The 22577-nt window shown below is 53.4% G+C and overlaps 5 protein-coding genes and 1 non-coding gene across 6 annotated transcripts in view; 2 read left to right on the top strand and 4 right to left on the bottom strand.

Annotated features, from left to right (window-relative positions):
* Positions 1–411: 411 nt before the first annotated feature.
* Positions 412–484, bottom strand: VDBG_15219. Its single transcript has one exon. It is a non-coding gene; the product is annotated as a tRNA-Lys (tRNA).
* A 5944-nt stretch (positions 485–6428) lies between these two features.
* Positions 6429–8076, top strand: VDBG_10146 (predicted protein; the record flags this gene model as incomplete). The annotated part of the gene is made up of 3 exons (XM_002999641.1): positions 6429–6710; positions 6806–7911; positions 7971–8076. The coding sequence occupies 3 exons, from the start codon at positions 6429–6431 to the stop codon at positions 8074–8076; spliced, it is 1494 nt and encodes a 497-aa protein (XP_002999687.1).
* Positions 8077–8316: 240 nt separating this feature from the next.
* Positions 8317–9815, bottom strand: VDBG_10145 (conserved hypothetical protein; the record flags this gene model as incomplete). The annotated part of the gene is made up of 2 exons (XM_002999640.1): positions 8317–8340; positions 8451–9815. 2 exons carry the CDS (start codon positions 9813–9815, stop codon positions 8317–8319), a joined length of 1389 nt encoding a protein of 462 aa, XP_002999686.1.
* Positions 9816–10348: 533 nt separating this feature from the next.
* VDBG_10144 (receptor-interacting serine/threonine-protein kinase) lies at positions 10349–11511 on the bottom strand (the record flags this gene model as incomplete). Its single annotated transcript, XM_002999639.1, has 2 exons — positions 10349–10872; positions 10950–11511. 2 exons carry the CDS (start codon positions 11509–11511, stop codon positions 10349–10351), a joined length of 1086 nt encoding a protein of 361 aa, XP_002999685.1.
* A 9263-nt stretch (positions 11512–20774) lies between these two features.
* On the top strand, positions 20775–21331 carry VDBG_10143 (conserved hypothetical protein; the record flags this gene model as incomplete). Its single annotated transcript, XM_002999638.1, has 2 exons — positions 20775–21074; positions 21134–21331. The coding sequence occupies 2 exons, from the start codon at positions 20775–20777 to the stop codon at positions 21329–21331; spliced, it is 498 nt and encodes a 165-aa protein (XP_002999684.1).
* A 713-nt stretch (positions 21332–22044) lies between these two features.
* VDBG_10142 (predicted protein) overlaps positions 22045–22577 on the bottom strand; it is a gene marked incomplete at both ends in the record, with an annotated part of 1026 nt that continues 493 nt past the window's right edge. The window contains 3 exons of the mRNA XM_002999637.1: positions 22045–22092; positions 22146–22415; positions 22473–22476. Of these exons, the coding sequence (XP_002999683.1) occupies positions 22045–22092; positions 22146–22415; positions 22473–22476 (322 nt within the window). The remainder of the gene's footprint in view (positions 22093–22145; positions 22416–22472; positions 22477–22577) is intronic.

Genomic DNA, 22577 nt, shown 5'->3' with positions numbered 1-22577 from the left:
GCCTTGTAAGCTTGGTAATGTGTGTCGCACCTCCAAACTTCGCCTCGCAGCTCTTTGTAAAATTCTATTCTCCAGACATGGTGATAGTTCTGATACGGGTTTGCTCGACTTCGTCTGAGCCTTTGCAGAGTCGGTCAACTTAGTCCGCAGGTGTTCGTCACAAAAGTCACGTGAGGCTACCAGCCAGCGCTGCCGTCAATTCAAACCTATCAATTCAAACAGTCAAACAACCGATCAAGTCACACATATTTCACGATTTAAACAGTCAAACTACCCCATTCGGATTGATTGGCTGTTTGGATACTGTCAAGTCATGTGGGAATCTCGGGATTTCTATATTCCGGCGTATCATGTGACCGAGAAAAGGGAATTGCACGCGAACTTGGGCTTCAAGTTTGCGTGCAATTCTTGTGACTGGGGTAGGATTCGAACCTACGCCTTCTGCCAATAAAGTCAGAATACCATACCACTAGACCACACAATCTTATTGAGAGCGCTGCAACAATGATACTAAGAAAGTTCCGAGGGCTGACTAATCCTACACTCCGAAATATCGCGTAGATGTGTAACGCAGTTTCAAACACTCCAGCCCTCTATTCGCGATATCACTTCAATCCCTCCGACAGCCACCCCACGACCTCTACCTTCCGAATATCAACCCGCCGACTTCAAGAACCCTCAATATTTCCCTCACGATCTTCAATTCGACTCCAGTTCCAACGATATCGTCACAACTATCAGAGACTTCGCAATCAAACAACGTAGCAGATTCCCACCCCTTCCCCATTGCGACCTGGCGTCGCCGTCGCTTCACCCTCACGTCACAGATTGCACGCAAGGGAGCAAGGGATCGCAGAAGCTGGATACGTGCTTATGGGCTCTTTATTACAGAGATCCTCGAAGGAGATACGATTGGGCCAAGCTTCTGGCTCTGTCAACGATGTGACGAGACTCACAACGTTCAGCTCTTCAAGGCCACCTCAACAACCTCTGCAACAAGTCATCTACGGAAGAAGCATAGGGTATTCGAATCCTCAAGTGAACAGACGGAGGAAGACTCTTCAAGCACTTCAGAGTCAACGCCGCGGCGTACCATAATACACAAGTCTTCGACAGATCAAGCAGAAGAGCTTGCTCTTGCATTCGTCGTGACGACAAACCAGCCCTTCGATATCTTTAATAGCCCATACCTCAGTCGGCTCCCTTACGCAACTGAATCCTCATATCGCCCCAGTAATACCCTGGGGACGAACTCTCTTCGACAGAGTCTCTCCAGGGGTTTTCACCGCAAAGGAGAAACAGATACAACATCAGTTAATAACTTCAAAGTCTCAGATCCACCTTACATTCGACCACTGGACCTCTCCGAATAGCTTGGGGATACTGGCCGTTTCTTTTCAATATATAAGCTATAGTGGCGTTCGACAGCAGCGTCTTCTTGCTCTCCGACAACAGTGCGGAAGCCACACAGGCCGGAATACCGCAGCCTTTATTATATCCATCATCAGGGAGTGGGATATCTTAGATCGTATTGGCGTCTTGGTCTCAGACAACGCGCAGACTAACGATTCTTGTGGTCAAGAGCTATTCCAGCAGCTAATTCCATCTATGACGATTGATGACGCGTTAGAACCACGAATACGATGCTATGGCCATATCCTGAACCTCGTTGGAAGGGCTTTCTTATATGGAGAGGATAGTGAGGTCTTTGAACAAGAATCGCAAGCCCTAGAGCTATCAAGCGACTCTCAAGACTCTCTTCGTCACTGGAGGAAGAGGGGACCTATTGGTAAGCTTCATAACATCGTCCAATGGGTTCGTTCTTCACCACAGCGTAGTGAATACTTCCAAACCATCGCCAAAGAAGCTCAAGAAGCCGACGATAGCTTCCAAATCTACCAGCAATCCGACCTTGAGCTCCGGCTTATCCTTAATAACGAAACGCGATGGAATTCAACGTTCTTAATGCTCGATCGGGCCCTCAAGAAGCGTAGCGATATCCAAAGCTTCCTCCAGAAGAATCTCTCTGAACCCGACCCCCATAAACGTATACCGGAAGACGACGTTCTGACCTTTGAGGATTGGCGCCTCCTTGTAGAACTCCGCGAGGCTCTTGAGCCATTATACCGACAAACAATCCGCGCGCATGGATGGGCTAAGAATGGAAGCCATGGGGCGCTCTGGGAGTTACTCGTGGGTATGGAGTATATCTTGGAGCAAATGGAACAGTGGAAGTCGTTCTTTGACGACTTCTCTAGTACCAGAGACTCTCCCCGAGTATCTACAACTCGTCGGAGAGGTCGTCAACCTCGTACGCAAAGCTCCTTCACGCCCCCATCAATCCATTCCCTCCCCATACACACACAGAGCGAATATTCCACGATGCCCTCTCATCGCCTCGAGGCACTCTCCGAAGACTCACGACAATACTTCCGTCTCTCTATCACGAACGCGTGGAAGAAGCTCAATCAATACTACACCAAGCTAGCAGAGTCTCCATTATACGCGGCAGCTGTTATCCTCCACCCTGGGCTAGGAATGCGATGGCTGGAGGCGCAGTGGACGACGCCAGAGCAGTTAGTATGGCTTCACGAGTCTCGTACCAGCTTACGTATCTATTGGGAGCGATGGTATCGCCAGGGTCAATCACTATCACAGCAGGATATACCATTAATAGCTATGGGCTTCAACGAAAGGTATGCCCAGACGAAATCTTGGGTACGACTTCACGTCTCCCGTTCTCGGCTTGATGTCTGTATCTGTCGGGTTTGTTCTTTGGCTACGAACCGGAAGGGTTTCGGGAAGTAGCTGGTAGGTCGTACGCTGTTTAACTAGTATAAGGTATTTCGTCCTGTCGTCGTTGTCGTTTCCTCGTATCGCGTAATGATGCGATCCGTGGCCTCGTAGAGCGCTTTAATCTTCGCTTTACCGGACGCGGGACTGAGGAGCTCGGCCCCGCCCTATTATTCGGTCCCCAGGAACAGGGCATAAGGGCGCGCCTGGGGTCGTAAGGTTAATAAGCGAAGAAGCCGGCGGTCTATGTCGCGGTAGGTACGCTGCCACTGCGTCCGCGCGAGCCACGGTTGCATTTCTGTATAAGGTGTCTCGCCGGCGTCGTCATGGCCCGAAGGAGACCGGTATGTTGTCGGTACCTGTTGTATACGTGGTGTAAACTGATGGAAAATCTTCTCGTGGGCGAGCACGTCGTGTAGGTGGCGCGTCGCCGTAGTCGTCGTATCGAGCCCGATATCGGTACTGGTATCGCCGCTCCGGGGCACAGTCTAGTGTTCGGACCAGGGCGGGTTCCTGATCCACGACTGTAGGAGGACGGAGGTAGCGCTGCGTCGGTACCTGCCTTTGGTAGTTACGGTCGAATGTTCTTGTTTAAAATGCCGTACCATTATCGGCTTGCTGATTGTACGGAACGAGTAGGATTCGCATTGGAACCCATCGTGCAGTTGAAGTTGGTCGGTGTAAGGGGAGTTGTCGGGTCGTGGCGGGCCGTTGTCGGGCCTCGAAGACGATGACACTCTTCCTGAAGTTGGTTTTCTCGGATAATGCTTGCGATCTCTCTCCGTTTGTCGGTGGACACGTCATGCCGATTCCGTAAATGGTCGTTGACGCTACTCGCTGCAGGCGACAAGGCGATGCGGCACGTTTTATGACCACACACTAGGAGAAGCACGTCGTGAAGTATTGTATGCTGTACGCTCGCGAGGAGCGTTGCCTCCCGATCCTCCCTCTTCCGTTTCTTTCTAGCTTGCTCGTACAAGAGGCCTTCCTAGCGAGCCTTTCTGAGAGGAGCCGGTGCCAGCGGCCGACGTAGTATGGAACCCGAATCGCATGTCTGGATCGGAAACCCGGTTTCCTGTCAGGTGCCGTCTAGAGGGTACAGCGCGAGCGCCCTCGTCATGGTGTAAAGTAGACTAACCAATAGTTGTCGTACGCATCGCCGTTATCGTGGTGCCCCACGTGTATGTGAGATGACAGGCCGACCTGGTTTAGGGTGGAGAAAAAATGTGATGGATTTGGTAGCGGAGCAGAATCAGGACCTGATTTACTGTGAACGCGATCCGCAATGCGTCGTGCGATGTGGTTGAATCCGGACCTGATTCGAGGGCGCAGAGACCATACGAACAAGCCAGGGTCGCACCAATCACCATCAGGGTCGTGCCACGTGAATCAGGTCCTGATTCACGAAACCCTTGGTACATGAGATTCTTCCGGTCCCAGCGTAGTATACCTGTCGAGAGTATATATTAAACCTGAGAACGTGACTCTGAACGTGGTGTCGTTTGGCTTTACACGTTTTAATGGATTTAAAGACTCAGATTGATCACTATCGTGAGAAAGTGTAAAAGGATGTCCATCCCTATACCCGATTGTCCTATCCTTAATGCTCCTTGTTATTCAATGGTGAGGCCATGTTGGAATGGCTCACTACGTGTTTCCTGGATCACTGTTTCACCACGTAATCCATTATGACTTGCTAACGCGTAGGATGCCCATCTCATCTTGTAACTTCCCGAGGCGCGGTTGTATCCATTGTAACGAGTGCGCAACGCCTTACGACACCACATCGTCTCAGAGTCACAACCTAAGCTTCTGCTAACAGGAACCCTAACCCTCTGACAGTGTTCCCCCTTGGAAGCTGCCAGGTCGTAACAGCTTGTTGCTCGTCGTGCGGCTTCCGATTCAGCTAGTAGTCCCGGATGCGTAGGATAAGGTATAAAGCGAAGTTTATATAATGTAGTTAGTTTCTTTTAGTGTTAACGATTTACTTTATTCTTATTCTAACCCTCTCTTCGTAGATATATCCGATATTATATAATAATCTTAATTCCCTAAGTATATACCTATTAGAGGAGTATACTCTGCCGATATATTATAGAGCTTTAAGTCTTTATAATTATAGAGTAAATTAAAGGACATCCATTAATTAGAAACGCGCTTGAGATTAGTATAGAGAATACTATCGTCGGTGTTTTCTTTAGTAATTCGTTAATGTCTTCGTAGAACTTCGAAAGCTCTCTTTTATATGAGGAGGCTCGTTTATATTAAGTAATAGCGAAGTCGCTGCCTGCCCCGCCGGGTTTGGCGGCGCGCCCAAACGGGCATCGCGCCACGTCGGCGGCGCTGGGCCTGTGGCCATCCCGCTCCCGCGCACGGGCCCCGCCCCTCCTCTTCCATAAGTAGGCGTCCTCCCGCCGCGACGTCGTCGCTCGTACTCTATACTTTTTGACCTCCTCCTCGCCGTCGTGCCGTCCTGGCTCCCCAGCTCGCCTGCCTCGTTTTCGACGGCTCCGCCCCTGCCCCTTCATTTCCGCTATCATGCTGCTGCCTGCTTAGCCCGGCTGGACGCCCGGCCTCCCCGAAATGGCCGCATCCTCGAAGCAGGACCTCGATCGCCAACTCGACCATTGTCCCTGCCGCGTTCCCGGCCGCTCGTCTCAGCTCTGGCGATCCTTGACTGTGGTCCACCCGCCTAACTGGTCTCGCACGCCCAAAGCCCAGTGAGCGTTCCCAGTGCTCGCGCTGAGCAAGCCGCCCCGGCTGACGTCTCCTGCCGCCTGCCCTTGCAACGAGCTTGAGGCTAGTTTCCTGCATGGCAGCGTCTCGGGCAATCCCCTTCCCAATTCGACACCCCTAACCCCTCACTCGGCACCATCGCCTACGCCGACACCTTGCGATTGGACGACTCGGTTCCATACTTCGCTTTTTCGCTGCCACTCTTCTTCGCCTGGGCGTTTCGTGCGACACATAGTGCAAGACACCCTAGCAGGACTTGGCCGCCCGCCCCCGCTTCGTGTAGAACAAGAAGCCGAATACGATCGATAGCTTCGTCACGGAAGGACGGCGCATCGCGGCGCATTTTGCTTCTTGGCCCCAACCTGTGAGGCCTCCAGGCCTTGTACTAGAGCGCCACCGGGTCAGACCAACGGGATGGACCCCCTGCGATCAGGTTTCGCTTGGAGATCTGACTAGTTCATTTCAGTTCCTCCTCGGACGAAGGGAACGCAGTTGGTAGGCAATGACTCGGTTCTTGGAAAGCGGCGAGTCCGAGAGTCGTACGATGTCAACCGATGCGATTGGAGGACGGCCGAGGACGCGATGCTTTACGACGATCCGCTACAGAAACACCATCGAGGGAGGTGATGCAATTATCAGGCGGGTCGATCGTCGTAGGGCCTGGGGCAAATTCGTTCGTGCTAAGCATTTATCCGATATTGCCTACCAGCAAGTCCTGACGTTTGCTGACATGACTCTGGCAAGGACTTATTCGGGATCATCAGCGAAACTAGGGATTGTCTATAAAGCCCGGGACGTTCTCCTAGACCCCTCTTTGACTTCCTAACTTCTTCACCGTACTCTTTCCTCACTCGCCAGAAATCTATCAAGCCGGACTGGCATATTCAAACTTCGCAGCCATGCAAGTCAGTCTTGATCGCATAGAATTCTACGAGCCCGACCCCAAAGCGCCGAACCTGCCGAGACTATCAACTTTAGCCATTCCCAGAAACGAGGTTCTCTCCGCACCCGATGAGCGTGCCGAGCAGCCGAGGCTATGCGGCAAAGACCCGACCTGGGAAGGTGTCATTGTAATATCAGACAACGACGGCAGCGACGGCGAGAGCAGCAGCGATGGAGACGCCCGAAGCAGCACTTCTAGGCCTAGGCCCGAGAAGCAGGCCTCACTTCCTAATGGATGCGTTAGCCCGCGAACGATCTCGAAATTCCCCGTCGGCCCGATCTTCGACCGAGTTAACCATCTCCTGTCGACGCCAATTTGCAACCTGCCGAAAAGCTAAGAGCCGATGCAGCGTCGTCATACGATCGAGGCTTCCCTCTGATGCAATGCACTTTACAAACCCCGTCGAGTTCCCCTCAGCAAACCCTCTTCCCCGCTCCCGGTGCCCCTGCATTCGAAGACGACACCAACATGCAACGGACCCAAAGCCCCTCGATGCCGCTCTCAGGCACTGCTTACGACACGCTCCACCTCTTGTCGCGCCACGCCGGCAGTCTACCACATTCTTCCGGCAACACATCTCGGGGCAGCTCAGTCGAGCCAGATATCGAAGCTCAGGAACGGTGGCTTCTGCCTTCGCCCTCGGACAGACAGGTTTTGGACCAGATCATCGATGGCACCGCTGACAAGGGAGGTCCGTGTCATGCGACAGCAGTCGACACAAATGAAGGCATGCCAGCTTTAGCCTCGTCTCTGCCTGTCTCCTCCCTTGTGTCCCACTTATCCCCATCGATGTGCGTGGGGTTACAGTTAGTCCAACCCAACTCGCAGGACACGAGACGCGCTCAAGAAGATACCATCTCCCCCTGCACGACTGGCAACACTTTCTACGACTTGGAAGACTCTGTGACGTCCACCGGGCCATCGCCATGTGGCACGTCACCTGTATCCACGCCCACCACCATACCGCGGCTGCAGGCGCGAACGCACGATCCCATTTCGCCGCTCAGACTCAGACGAACCCGAAGTGCACGCCCTACCCATAGCACCCCTCAGCGATACAGCGCACGTCTGCGCGCTATATCCCGCAACGCACTAGGTGCCCGTTTCCAACACAAAGCAAACCATGATTCCGACTCCAATGACGGTTCATCGTCTGAAGACGGAAGCGACAACGACACAAGCTATACAACGAGGTCGATCAACTGCATAGAAGAAAGGAGCAACGACGGCCTAGACGGAGATGTTATGCCGGCACCAAAACGTCGCAAGTCATCATCTCCACAGGTCGTTGCGGCTCAACGTCGAACCTTGCGACAAGCCTCGAGGTTGTCAGCGGCCGGTGCCAACACTTGTGCCACGGGAAATGCCCGAACTCGTGGTATCGCTACCCCATCATCATCCTCTCATCAATCGTCCGACCGAGACTCTGTCACGGACCGGTCTGTCGCCCGGTTTGAGGAGTGGCCATTGCAGGACGTCGCTCTGAAGCGTGTGACAGTGAACGGCGTGGCAACATTCCAGCTCCAGTTCTCATGGGACCGGCGTGCGGATCATCGCCGGGATCACCGCATTACAGAGACACGAGACCCTTGGTGTTCAGCTAGGAAACGACACAAGAAGAAGCATGCCTCAAGTTCGGGCAGACCATTCACGAAGGATGAAGACCATTGTCTGATGAGGCTTAAGGAGGAGGATGAACGGTTGTCTTGGACAAAGATTCATGAACTGTTCACGAAGTCCTACCCCGGCCGCACGAAGGGGTCCCTCCAGGTGCACTACTGTACCAAACTCAAAGGAAAGTCTGATAGCCTGATAATGTTGAATTGATGTGTTTGTACGGTATATTACCTACATATGTATGCCTTCCCCTAGGTGAAAGGTTGTCGTACAATTTGAGCTGGGCTAACATGCTTGCCTCTATCCAGGAAAGGTTGTCGTACAATTGTCGAGTATGCTTGCCGGGCAATGCTTTGTCGACTTCCTTGGAGAGCTTTCCAACGCTGTCGGGCAGTCGCCTCTCTACGCGTAGTTGACGCCTCGCCGTATTGAGGGTATTTCTGCTGAACGACGCATAGGGACCTCCGCAGGGGACGCATTTGAGGATGGCCTCATCGCAAGTGCTGTGGTGGTGACCTTCTCTGGCGCATCCCCCGCAAACTTGGGGCCGGCTGCACTGGTAGGCTCTGTGGCCGGTCCCGACCTGCTGGCAGTTGTAGCACTGGTCAGGGCGGACTCGGTGTTCCCAGACTTCGGTCCGTCCAGACTCTCCCCCGGCGTACATGAATCTGTCCGTCAACAGCTTCTCCGCATCTGACGCCTTGGTGAGGTAAACAGCCATGGAGCCGTATTCTTTTGGAGGACCGTTGATGCTGAGCCAGCTTATTTTCGCAATCTGAACGTTGTTTTCTTGGCCGATCTGTTTGGCGATGTCGATGCGGATTTTGTCTTTCTCGTCCAGGACCACCGTGCGTTTTACATAGTTGACTTTAACGCGGTAGAGGTCGTCTCGTAGCATTCTAGCTTCTCGGGGTAACTTGGATTCCACCACGCGCTTGACCAGCTTGAGTTCCTCCTCGTTTCTGCAGGCGATTCTGATTCGGGACTTCTTGGAGTCTTTGGTCACGGCGAGGCACCGCCAGTTATCCTGACCTTGCTCTGCCCTAACCTTGTCTTCCGTGAGGATACGAACAGCGCCCGGTGTGAGCTGTTCATCTTGTTCGTTCTCGATTCTCGACAAGTCGATCGTGCAGAAGAGCGTGTCTGCTTGGGTCGGTGGTGCTACCGTGGTAGACGGCCTCGCATTGCTGGTCGGTGACATTCGGGCGACGTCTGCATACGAAGCTTCGGCTCTGCGCTGCTCTGCTGCCGTTGCCGTGCTTGCTACGATGCTTTCACGTAAAGCCTGGACCTCGGTCGTAGTCGCATGTTGGGCTTCCTTTAGCTCGTTGACTTGGTTTTGGAGCTCTTCAATTCGTGCTGCCTGCGCCTGAGACTCTCCTAGGACTTGTTCGAGGATGGATGTCTGTCGTTCCAGCTGTTTCTGCATATCGCGTAGCAACGCCCTTCCGTCCAGCTGCCCCCCGTTGGTCCCGGAAATTGGTCGTCGCACCGTCGATTTGGTACCGCGCCCTTTGGTTCTTCGCTTCGTGACTTCCGCATCATCGGTCGCATTGTCGGTTGCTTGATTGTCGATAGCTTCATCTTCGATGGCTTCGTTGTCGGTGGCTCGATTGCCGATGGCTTTGTTGCTCGGCTTGGGCCTCGGTCGAAGTTGTCGCCTCTCACCACCATCCCTCTCTTCCTCATCCGACGCGACATTGATCGTGTCGCGTTCGGTCACCATGGCTGAAGGTGGGGCGCCACGTGGAGTGGGATCCACCAGTTCGCGTCGCGCCGTCCCGCGTCAAGACCAACCCACCCACGATCAATCTGATGCCGTATTTCAACGAAATAGTGAATGCTTTAAATCTTGGAGTCTCTCTGGAGCTCTTCTTTGATCGCCCTTGTTCGGTCCCGGGTGGTTCCGTGATAGTACAGCTAGTACTGTACAGTAGCGGCCGATTTGAGCGTCCGCCTGGGTAAATATTAAAACATCTTTAAGCCCAAGAAGTGGGGTCTCACAGTGTGATGTATGAAAGGTGTGTCACTGGAACAAACGCCGGTCTGGATCAAGGCCATCCGTGTGGGGCCACGACCATCTGGAACACAAAGGACGTGGATGACCAATTGCCATGATGACAGTGATGACAGAATAAGTCAGATAGATACTGTATTAACGGGCGAGCTACCTCGACAATCCTCATCCTCCAGCCACTTAAAATGCTATTTTCGCCTCGTTCAACGTTGCCGCGGCAGTCCCTCATCAACCAAATGCCACTATCGAGCCACCAAAGAATGGGACGATTCGCAGCACCGGAACCCCAGTGCGACGCAATCTTTGCATATGCAGAATCCTCCGCCACAACACGTCTTACAAGAAAGGCCCGTTCCACGAGATATGGTGAGCGTATAGACATCACACCATGCTTGCTGGGTATCAAACAGGGTCCATTCCACAATCATGGGAGGATCATCTCTATCTACAAACATGTCTTTCTCCGCTGCGTGACGAAGTAAAACCAGAAGAACGTCGGCGTGGTCGCCACGACGCGTCCACCATATCAGACTGTGACCAAAAGAATCTTGATCGTTCAGCGTGCTGTTGTCATTCGACAACAGCATGACAGCGATGCCAGCGTGGCCATTTCGTACCGCAGCAGAGAGTGGTATCGAACCGCACCAATCCTCTGCTGTCTTGTCAATGTTAGGATCTGCGAGTAAAACGCGAACCATGTCAATATGCCCGTACCTCGCGGCCAAGAAGAGCGGTGTGCGGCCCAACGAATCGAGACGCTGGACGTCTGCCCCCTTGTCTAAGAGCAGCTGGACAATCTCGACGTTGCCTCTGATTGAGGCGGCCTGCAGAGCGTTACCGTACTTGCCGCCCTACGCATTGACGTCTGCCCCTTGTCTAAGAGCAGCTGGGCAATCTCGACGTTGCCTCTGATTGAGGCGGCATATAGAGCATTGCCGTACTTGCCGCCCTGCGCGTTAACGTCCGCCCCCTTGTTCAAGAGCAGCTGGACAATCTCTGCGTGACCTTCGTATGAGGCGGCATATAGAGCGTTGCCGTACTCGCCGCCCTGCGCGTTGGCGTCTGCCCCCTTGTCTAAGAGCAGCTGGGCAATCTCGACGTTGCCTCTGATTGAGGCGGCCTGCAGAGCGTTGCCGTACTTGCCGCCCTGCGCGTTAACGTCCGCCCCCTTGTTCAAGAGCAGCTGGACAATCTCTGCGTGACCTTCGCATGAGGCGGCATATAGAGCGTTGCCGTACTCGCCACCCTTGTATGAGGGCCCATGTAGGCCGCTGCCATGCCAGAGACCCTGCGCATTGACGTCCGCCCCCTTGTCTAAGAGCAGCTGGACAATGTCGACGTGGCCATTTTGAGCTGCCCAAGTTAGCATCGTCCTGCCGTTGCCATCTGCTTCGTCGATTGTCATCGTATGTGTTGGTATCAGCTCCGCCAATACACCAACATGTCCGTTCAGCGCCGCAAGATGCCCTGGTTTGACACGATGTCGACTATCGTGACGATAGTTGGCCGTCCAGAATATTGATACCCAGGACTCAAATATTTTCAATTGAGCATCGTACAGCTTCAATATGCGGTTCAGTAACCTATCGTCTGAGGAGTTAAGGATGCCGAGAGGGTGTCCCTTGTGCTGTTTCTCGTTGATGGTACGAAACATCTGCAGCTTGCTTCTCGCACAACTCTGAACGGCATCTTGGGCAATAAGAAGGGAGATCAAATTGTGATCGGGAGGAGGAAATTGGTCGGACAGAATGTTCCAAAGGAAATGAAGGAAATCGAGGTTTCGCCTGAAGTGTGGGACATGCTTGAGAGGAAGAACGACGGGGTGACTTCATAGGCTGGTTGAGCTCCTAGGATGTCGCTGGGCGAAGTATCTGGAGGGCCATCTGCGCAGATTTACATTCGGAGCTTCTCCGGGTATTAGCCCTCTCCTAACAAAGGTGAGTTGGGTGAGCCTCGCTGCTTTAAGCATACAAACGAAAGTCTTTGTAAGGGTGAGCTGGGGTGAGCAATTTGGGCTTCTTGGTTAACCAGTGATGGCCCTTGACCTAAGCGCTCAGTATGTCCGATTTGACTCCAAGACTGGCTGGGCTTATACTGCAATTAAATTCCTTGTATCTTCATACGAGTCGAGAACCGCTGCACAAATCAGCATTGAGCTCTCTCGGGACCGTTGATTACTATCACTGGCTGAATTGCGATCCCAGCCCCATGAATTATTCACCTCTTACAAGTAATGGAGTACCCGATGTTTATTTAGCTCCATGCGCTGCTCGCCAATCATTCACAACCTAGAAGATGTCATAGAAGGTGTTTTATTGGATTCAAGTTTTATTAGATTAAGGTTTTAGAGTCAAGTTGTCGTATAGACTTTAGTAATAAGAATACTGATTCGTGAATTTATAATCCACTGATCGCTTTCATAGGCCCTTATGATCACTCCTGCAGGTAGTCCGCCCTTAAATTCAGCGGACCGCTGCGACCTAGCTTTGGGTCGCCCGCGTCACGATATGTATTACTTCTATAAGGGTCTAGTTGTCGAGTATCTCGCTAGGACGAGGCCTTGGATGAATTATTCCTAGGAATTGAGTAAAACTATACTATATAGTTATAATTAAACGCCTCTCCCTCCCTCTATTTAGAGTCTTTACCTATTAGTACTATATCGCCTACTGTACCTTTATCCCCCCTTTAGATAGATCTTTGTAATCATGAATCAGCAAGAAAGATTCCCCGCCATCGAAAAGGACTAACTTCGGACCACGTTAAAGTCGCCGATTCTCCTGATAAATTCCCCTTTAGCCACTGAGTAGCTCGATTATGGGTTCATTGACCTTAGGAGGCAGAGATACTCCGCAGGGTGTTCCGTTCTCTCGAAATTATCTCTTGCACAGGCTGAGAACACATTAGATGTGACTAGTCGCATGATGAGAAGTCCAACAAATACCAGCTAGTAATTACACACACACACAAGTGTATTACGCCTGGTGGCCTAGAGCCAATAAGGCACTATTCGCTATTGTACATGGTCGCTTCCTGTAGTCTGTCCGAAACTCCCAAGCCCATAAGGGGTCGTCTTTCCGCTCTTGCTTTCTCGTCTTCTGTCTTTCCGCCGGTTTCTCATGGGGTTTAGATTGTATTGGCAAGCTGCTTGAAGGCTATTCTTCAAGTGTTCAGAGTCCTATCTACGGCGACTGAAGCGGCGCCTGCTGTTATTGACACGAGGTGTGGGTGTTAGGTTCGATTAGTAGGGAAGGGGGGGGGGGTTGGGTTTGCCGTGATAGGTCTCATCAAGGATCACACATTCTCTAGCCGGCCCGTGGCCTTCGCAAAGCGTATTGTAGCTCGGACTGCTTTCATGTTTGGCTTCCAGTCATCACCATCTGATGTTGTCTTTCCTCCCAGGTGGAAAGAAACGTTGTCTCTTTGTGCGCCAGGGCACATGAGTGTCTCGGCGCGTTGTGTTGCCCACCGTGTGCATCGAAGGAGGAAGTGCTCTACCGTCTCTCTCGCGTGTCCGCATGCGCATTGGGCTGACGCTACTGCCTTGATTCGGAAAAGTGACGCGTTGAGCCTCGCCATGCCTGTCCTGAGCTGGGCCAGCATGCTCGCTTCTATCCAGGAAAGGTTGTTGTATAGTTCTCGAGTGTGCTTGCCAGGAAGAGCTATATCTATTTCCTTCGAGAGTTTTCCAACCTTGTCCGGTAGTCGTCTCTCTACACGTAGTTTGCGTCTTGCAGCATTGAGGGTGGTGGACCGCATCTTCGGGAACTGCTTTTCTGGTGAGGCGCCCTCTCGGCTGGCCTTGCGTGCTTCTCCTTTCGCTCTCTTCAGGAGGTCGTCCTCGAGATGACTAGGCAGCCAAACGGCTGCGATGGTGTTTCCGGTCTCTCGAAGTCGAGTGACCGCTTCGTAGATGCAGCGAACGTACTCTTGTCCAGATTGTTGACGGGGGTTTCGAAGTGTCAGCACCGCGGCTTTGTTACTTGTCAGTAACGTTACCCTCTGGCCCCTTAGCTGTGGCAGAAACCGCAGCGCGTACGCCGCCGCCACGAGTTCTCCGGAAAACGGGTTCTGATCGGTCCTCATGCCGTGGGTGAAAGAAAAGGTCTCGGGCACCGTTCCTGGTCCCTCGATGACTCCGCCGACCCCGACCAGCTCGTTTCGTGCCGAGCTGCTGACGGCGATGCGCACCATCGCGTCCTGGTCGACACGCGTCGATGTTGAGTCGTCATTCATTCGGCAATGGTCTGCATTCTTTCCATCACGGCGGAAGTGTGAATGGGTTGATGGTTTCCAGGTTCTCCATTGGAATCTCGTTGAGCGCAGTTGCCAGTTGGAAAAATGGTGAGCGGTGGAAACGCCTGAACTTCCGCATGCGAGCAGTCAGTTTTCGAAGCGGGTTGGTCTCGGGCAGTGCGTGGAGATCCGTCCAAAGCTTGATAGCCCTTCTCGTGAATCGCTCTGGTGCACTGACGATGTGAGCCTCCGCTTCTGCTACGCTCGTGGCTATCGCGATGAACGCTCCAATGATTGCCTGCGCTCCGACCTTTTGGACGCGATTGATTGCTGCCGCCGTCCGATCTTTGCATCGGTGCCTCCAGACGTTAGAGGCATAATCCACCACCGGAGCCACGGTGGCCGTGAATAGCTGCCGTGCTGTCGCCGGGGTCAATCCTCTCAGTCGTTTCAGCTCCATAGCAGCCTCCAATCCCTTGGTCGCCACTCTTGCAATGTGTTCCCTATACCTGAGTCCAATGTCCATGATCACGCCGAGGATCTTGACATGCTGTTTGGGTTCGACTGTTTGCCCTTTGATAGTGAAGGGTTCCGAATCGGACCTTTTGGCCCATCGGGTGAAGTGGATGACCGCAGTCTTGTCCGCTTCGAAAGTTGCACCGCTTCTCCGCTCCCAGTCCAATGCCTTCTCGATGATTGCCTCAATTCCTTTACGGTTGTCTTGCGTGGTTGGGCCAGCGACCCAGGCTGTAAAGTCGTCGACGAAGGCTATAGCTCCCCCATAGCAGTTGATCTTCTGTTGTACAAGGTCTGCGTTGAAGAACAGAAACAAGATGGGTGACAGTGGTGATCCTTGCGGTAGTCCGGCCTGCGGCAGGGTCCGGACCTCTGATGCTTGGCCGTTGACCTGAATTGTCGCCGTCCGATCTGAGCAGAATGCCTCTACCCAACGGAGCAACCCTCCTGGGAGGCCCCTCGCTCTCATTCTCTGAATAAGTCTCTCTTTGCACACTCCATTGTACGCTCCCTTCACATCGAAGCTCACGAGGCTGACCACCCAACGATTTCTCCATGCTGCGTAGATTTGTTCTTGCAGCAGCACTAACGCTTGTTCTGCTGACCTCTGTTTGCGGGCCCCGAAGTGGTTCGTAGGCAACAACCCGTGCGTTTCGACTGCATGGGATATCCTCTCCGCAACAACCCACTCGAGAACCTTGCCGAGCGTGGCGAGGAGCGAGATGGGCCTCCAAGCCTTGGCGATGGTGTAGTCTGCTTTGCCGGGCTTTTTGAGCGGGATGATCTTGGCGTGCCTCCATTGGTCGGGGAGTACTCCTTCCTCTAGTGATGCGCGGAAAATCGCCAGGACCCTGTGCTTGACGGCTGGCCAAATCTGTTTCCAGACCATCGCTGGCAACCCGTCCTCACCAGGTGCTTTCCACGATTTCGTCGCGAAAAGACGGCGTTCGACTTCTTCCATCGTGACGTTGGGCATGTTAACAGCTGATTCGCGTTGAGGTCTCTCCCCTTCCTCTTCGATATGCTCCGGTAGGGACGGGAAGAAAGTGGTAAGCAGTTCAACCGCTTGCTCTTTGCTGTTGGTCGTCCGTGTGCCATCAGCCTTCACAAGCTGTGGCACCTTGCCGAACGCCGCATCGTCGCCAGACTTCAGATACTTGGCGGCCTTCCAGATGTTGTCGTTGTTGGCCAGGAAGTCATTCCAATGGGTTTTCTTCTGTTGTCGAATGGCATCATGGTATTGTTTCGCTGCTCCCTTGGCCGTGTTCTCCAGTGCTTCATCGTTCCGTCCTGCCCGTCTTGCTGCCCTCGCCCGGTTTGTCCAATGTGTGTGGATGTGGCGGAGCTGCGTAAGATCCGCCGTCCACCACCGCTTCGCGTATGGCGATGGTTTGGCTTTCGGTGTCAAGGCCTGTACTGCTCCCAGCACCACTGACATGAGTCTGTCCGTCTTCTCTTGGACCGTGCCTTCCATCGGGACTGTCTCGAGTGCCGTAGAGATTCGGGTGTTGATTTCCTTCCATGGCGCGTTTTTGAATAGAGGTCGGCCTTGGGCTTTCGGGGTCGGAACTGATACGTCAAGGATCGTTTCGATGGTGTGGTGGTCCGACCCGTGCTCTGTCCCGTGCGTCGTACACTTGATCATGGACGCAGCTAGGTCCTCTGACACCAGCACAAGGTCGATTGTCGATTCGTGGTCTCCGCCTTGCCATGTCTTCGTGCCCCGTGGGAGCATGCTGCAGAGGGAGAGCTCGTTCATTAGGTCGATGATGTTATCGGCTTCACCCTGTCGTACCGGAGACACGTCGTCTCCTCCCCATAGTTGATCGTGGCGGTTGAAGTCGCCCGCAATGACCACGTCCACCACCTCTCCTGCGGCTCTCCTAGCATCCGCGACCGCACTACGTATGGTGTTACACGCTTCCTGTAATGCCTGGGTGTCCATCCCCTGCACGTACACGGACACCACCAGTACCAGTCTCTCTGGGAGCCTCAACAGTGCTGCTGTCATGTCCGGAGACTCTATCAACACCTGTTCCGCCCCCAAATCCTTCCTTATCCAAAGCATGCTTCGGATCGCCCATCGTCCTTCCCCAGTCGTTGGTGGGACCATCTTTGTCCATCCGTGATGTCCCATCGGAGTCGTCAATAACCGTCCCTTGATCATCCGTGCTTGTGGTTCCTGAATGACCAGCACCGCTGCGTCCTGAATGTCCTCGTCGTTCATGAGGCTCTCGTGAACCTCGCCGCGTTTTCGCACATTGAGTTGGATTATCCGGAGCGTGCTACTCATTCAAAGAAGGGTAGAGCTTCTTGCAGTTTCTGCTGAACGACGCATGAGGACCTCCGCAGGGAACACACTTGAGGGTAGTCTCAGTGCAAACACTGTGGTGGTGACCCTCCTTGGCGCATTGCCCGCACATCTGGGGCAGGTCGCACTGGTGAGCTTTGTGTCCGCGGCCAACCTGCTGACAGTTGTAGCACTGGTCGAGGCGAGGACGAGATTCGAAGACCTTGGTCCTCCCGGATTGTCCTCCCGCATAAGCGTAACCCTCCGCGAGTAGCCTTTCCGCGTCCGCCTTCTTCGTGAGGTAGATAACCATTGAGCCGTACGCCTTCGGAACATCCCTGTTGCTAAGCCAGCCTACCTTCGCAACTTGAACGTCATTTTCTTTGCCAATCTCCTCGGCGGCTCCACTACGAATGGCATTCGCCTCATCCACGACCACCGTGCGGGACACGTAGTCGACTTTGACGGGGTAGAGTTCGTCTCTCAGCATCCGGGCTCCCCGCGGCAGCTTGGCTCCCACGAGCCGTTTCACCATGGTGTGCTCCTCCTCGTTTCTGCAGGCAATTCTGATTCGAGGCTTCTTCGGGTCTTTGGTCACAGCCAGGCAACGCCAATCGGATTGGCTCTGGTCCACCCTGACCTCGCCTTCCGTGAGGGTACGAACAGCGCCCGGTGTCAGTTGTTCGTCTTGTTCGTCCTCGATCCTTGACGTGTCGATCGTGCAGAAGACCACGTCTGTTGGACCCGGGTGGTGCCGTGGGGCCCGGCCTTCTATTTCCTATAGTCCGCTATCTCCCTCATCCCACAGGACAAGTTACATACAAAGTCACCCTAAGTATATCGGGGTCCCATAGTCAGAGAGCGACCAACTCTCTAACCGGCTTCCGGTCCGCCAGCTCGCCACCGCCCAGACCCTGGCCAAGTAAATAGAAGGTTTGCACCTTAAGCAGACCGCAAGGCCGTTTCCCTCTTTAAGTCCACCGACATGCGCGTCCGTCCTCTCCGGCCGAATATACCCCTTCCTAAAGCCTGTCACGTCAATCCCGTAGCGGAGACACCACGCCTAAGTCCGGAATACGCGGCGCCATCTCGGCGCGAGCAGTACCACCTAGGAGTCCTCCCGTTACGGCACCTCGAGTGCGAGTCGAGTAAAAGGCGACACCGTACCGTAGATCCCTCGGTCGTCCTAGGGGCAAATTCTTCGACGCCTTCCTTCCTATAGCAGCTCGAGACCATTCGTAACCCTTACAGATCGAGTATATCCGCCACGGCCCACCAGTTATCCAGGGTGGCAAGCCCTGGCCTGGCTTCCCGTTGCTTGTCCTCGTCTCCGAGGCGCGTTGCTAGCTCGAGAGCTAGTTTTTGACAAGCCGACCATGTCTTGCCCCAGACTGTCCTAAGGCCGCCCAGCGGCGCGGTCTCTTCTTGTCTGTGACTAACCTGCCCTTATCCACCATATGTTCCTGCCGAAGCGGTCGCTGTCGCCGTCTAGTAGCCTCGCAGGCTCCCGACTGCGTCCCGGCCAGCCAGCCGTAGCCACTCTGGCCTTAACGACTCTGTTCCCCGAGATCTTAACAGCTTCCATTACTCCAGCTCTTCCACTTAGGTATTCGTTCGGGTCCTCGCGGCTACTCAGCGCTCTTCGTCGTCTCAGAGCCCGGAAGGGCCGAGGGTGTCCTGTCGTCGCCCTGAGAATCAGAGTTTCGTCGGATGGTTTTCGTACCTAGTATCCCTCTTCGTAGGACAGGAGCTATCGTCTCGAGCTCGGATTGTCGTCGATTCGTCGTCGTCGTTTCGATTTGGCTGGCGGTTGTTGCGTTGGGGCGCGTGTGAAAAAGCTTTGTGCGACGCCAAAAACCCCTCACTTCCAGACCATCACAACACAAACAGCCCGCAGGCAAACTCGTGGCGATCGCGCCCTGCTGCACTTTCGTGCGATTGCGTCTCTGCATTGGCTCTATTCAATTCAAAAGAATTGAATAGGTTCCCAGGCGACACCACGTGGAGGTTGCAGAGTCCGACTTCGTCCCCCACAGGCCGGACACTGGAACGAAAAAGTGGATGTCATGGTCCTACGCTCCCGAGCCAGTGTTAGCGACTCCGCGAGCACGGTACCCCACACGGCCAAAGGGCCTTCTCCCCGATCCAATCGCGCTTCCGAGCCACCGTCACGCCCCGCACACGGACCTGAACGCGGCCCCGGCGCTTCCGACCCTTCAGTGGCTCGGAAGGTCCGTCCACGAGCCATCCCGGGATAGGAGCCGCCTCCTCTGGCCAGCTGACGCCACCGAATTTCAGCAGCTTGTGATTCGGACAACGAAAGAAATGATATACGATGGCTCGACGGCAGTGTCTTACCTGGTTAGCGGCGCAAAGAAAGACAGGCAGTCTATAATATGACAAGGCTCACATGTGACTGCGTTAGTAAAGACCTGGGCCGATTAGCGCTTCAGGTGCTGTTGCTGCTGTGCGTGTTTTTTGGGAGCTGAACCGGCAGATCGACGAGCAGCTCAACAAACTGGACGGGGAGAGCGAGGAAGAGGAAGCGATGATATTGTCCTATACAGTAGGTGAGGGGCATACACACACACACAAGTTTATTACGCCTGGTGGCCTAGAGCCAGTAGCAGGCTATTTGTGTTGTTTGTGAAAGTTCCTCTGCGTTGGTCCGCTGTGGGTCCCGCCGCTGCTGCTGCAGCGCCTAATCTCATAGGATCTATGTGCTGAGGTACATGAGTCATTGTACTGCGGGACGGGAATTTGTCCATACAGACCCATTTAGGTTGTTGAAAGGTGGTTTTTGAGTTTTACAACGGCAACCCCTGTAGGCCGTCAAAGTCGTACATGAACCCTTAGGCATAAACTTCAAATGTTGGCTTCTGGCGCAGTTGCGTGGGTGTTTGCCGTGTCATATGAATGCTTATTCCAATTGGCCTGTCACAATACTTGAGTTTTAGCAGATGATAGGATTTTGTGACAGCGAGATAGGTAAGGTACCGCAGGCTTCCAGAATACCACAGTTTCTTGGCGACCACAATTCTTGCGCTCCCGTGAGACATAAACGTGGCCAATGCTCCTCTGCCTGACCTACTTCAATGGCGATGTTTCCTGTGGCATTGCTCTCTACTCACTGTGTTCAAGCATCTTAGTCAATCCATCGAGGGCGACGAGATTCAATATGGGGTCTGGAGACTTTGGAGCACCGGTATACTCTCTAGAGATCCCAAGTATATACTTCGGCATCAACATAGGGTTTTGTATTTTGACGGCCATCAAAGCCGCACAGCAAACGTTTGCCATTCACAAGAGGACGAGGTCAGTCTTTAACCTCTACACTTGGATGTAAGAGTTCTTTCTCCCTTCTCTAGTCAGGGTTGACGATAATTTCACAAGGATATGGATCCTACTCGTGACCAATATCCTTCAAGCCATCATCAATTGAATGTATATCCAGGGTGACCTCAAAGGAAGGTGCGCAGATCATCCATGGGCGCGGCCTTCATCAGATTGCATTACTAACAGATGCACACGAGCAGTTTTGGCTTTTTTTTTTTGGCAGCGTCATCCTCTGGACCCTCCAGACACAGCTAGCCTTGCAGATTATTGCGAACCGGCTGGGCTTAATCATGGCTGACAAGAGGAGAGTCAAGTACTTGAAATTGTCTCTCCTCGTTGCTGTAGGCTTTGTTAAGATTGCAGTTGCCTGCATATGGATACCTGCCCGCCTTACTCAATCCGAACAAATGCTGCACATCAACGAGATCTGGGACCGCGTCGAGAAGGTGATCTATCTCTTGATGGACCTCGCTCTAAATGCAGCCTTTCTCCATAAGGTCCGACGCGAACTGATAGCCGAAGGCCTGACGAAATATAAGCGGCTCTTCAACTTCAATGCCAGTGTGGTTGTTATCTCTCTATCCATGGACGTATGTACCGTCATAAATCTCCCCGTATTACGGTATGCAAGGCTAACTTCCGATTGAAGATCCTCATCATCGTCATGATGTCGTTTCCGAACCCTTTCCTCTACGCCCAATTCCATCCAGTTGCCTATAGTGTCAAGTTTATCATCGAAATCACCATGGCCAATCTAATTACGAAGATTGTCCGGGAGCAGAACGAGCTCAATAGTTACCACACTACCAACAATACCAACAGCACCAGGGCCGCTGATACTTTCTAAGACCTTACCATCCGATCATCGCCTATCTTTGTTCGTGGTATTGTGTGCCCTGGGGTGAGAGCTTTCTTCAGTAGAGAGTGCCGCATTATGCGGACATCTCCACGACTCACGTACCGTCTGATGAAACCCAGATACTGAGATTGGTGGAAATTCCGGTGTGAGAAAGACGTACCGGTAGGGGTAAGGACTTGTGACCAGGCAGCTCATGAGCCGCTTCTCGGTCAATGCAGTATCAATCCCCATGGCGGTTGGCATACAAACTAGTATCGATAGCTTGACAAAATGCCACTTGAGCTTCGTTCCTTAAGGCTCTTAGAGGACGGACGAGGGGGGTATATTTATGGCAATTGATAGGGGCGCATCCGCCTGAGGGACGCGCCAGGTTTACGGCCTCTGATTCGTCAGCCACTTTTTTGTTAGTGCAGGCAGAATTCTGCCGACTACGGCAGGCTATAGGGGCGACTGTTGCAAAACCCCCGAAATCACTCCAAAAGTGCCAAATCGGGTTAGCAGCATCGTGGCTTGGTCCTGCAGTACATCGCTCTTTGTACCTCCGCTTGATTTTCCTGAATTTTGGGCATAGCACCGAATATGTTGTGATAGCCGCGAGTCCGCTGCGAACCAGCAGATTACATTTCAACCTCTTCAAAGAAAGGTGCAGCATCATGTGGGAGTCGGATTTGAAACCGCACTGCCCAGTTTCCCTTGTTTTCCTAGTCCTCCTCCCCATCCTCCTCCTCTTCGTCCGGTTGATTGAGCTGCTGAACAAGGAGTCAGTACACGAACTTGCATCTGACGACTTGACCATGCTCACAATCCAGAGCCGAGCAGCGTCAGCGATTGTCTCCAGCGCTATAAGCTTGCTTTCCTCGAAGCTCCTCGAAGCTACTTCGCCAAACGAAGCCAAGGCAGGAGCTGGTCGTGGAGTACCAGGAGAGACGGCACCACTGCCGCAAGCTCGTAATTGTTGTGCTGCTCGCTGCGCAGCAGCACGCCAGGCCTCGTCCGGTTCGCCATGCGCGCCGCTGAGCTGCCGGTTCAGGTCCCAAAAGGCACGCACGGCAGCAAGAGCCACATCAGGGACCTAGATACGCAGCTTGGTTAGTGGCCTGCTACCTGATAGAACGCAGAAATGTCTTACCGGCCTGCATGTGTGGCCGTTCTTTGCGCAGTCCCAGCACGCAGCACCCGTATCTGCGCCGTGATGTCAGCGTACGAGTGTATAGCTCGGAATTCAAACGTACTG

The sequence above is a fragment of the Verticillium alfalfae genome, genomic scaffold (assembly GCF_000150825.1).
Source record: "Verticillium alfalfae VaMs.102 supercont1.19 genomic scaffold, whole genome shotgun sequence".
Lineage (NCBI taxonomy): Eukaryota > Fungi > Ascomycota > Sordariomycetes > Glomerellales > Plectosphaerellaceae > Verticillium > Verticillium alfalfae.
The sequence above is the reverse complement of the archived record's forward strand: the minus strand, read 5'-3'. Positions and strand labels throughout refer to the sequence as shown.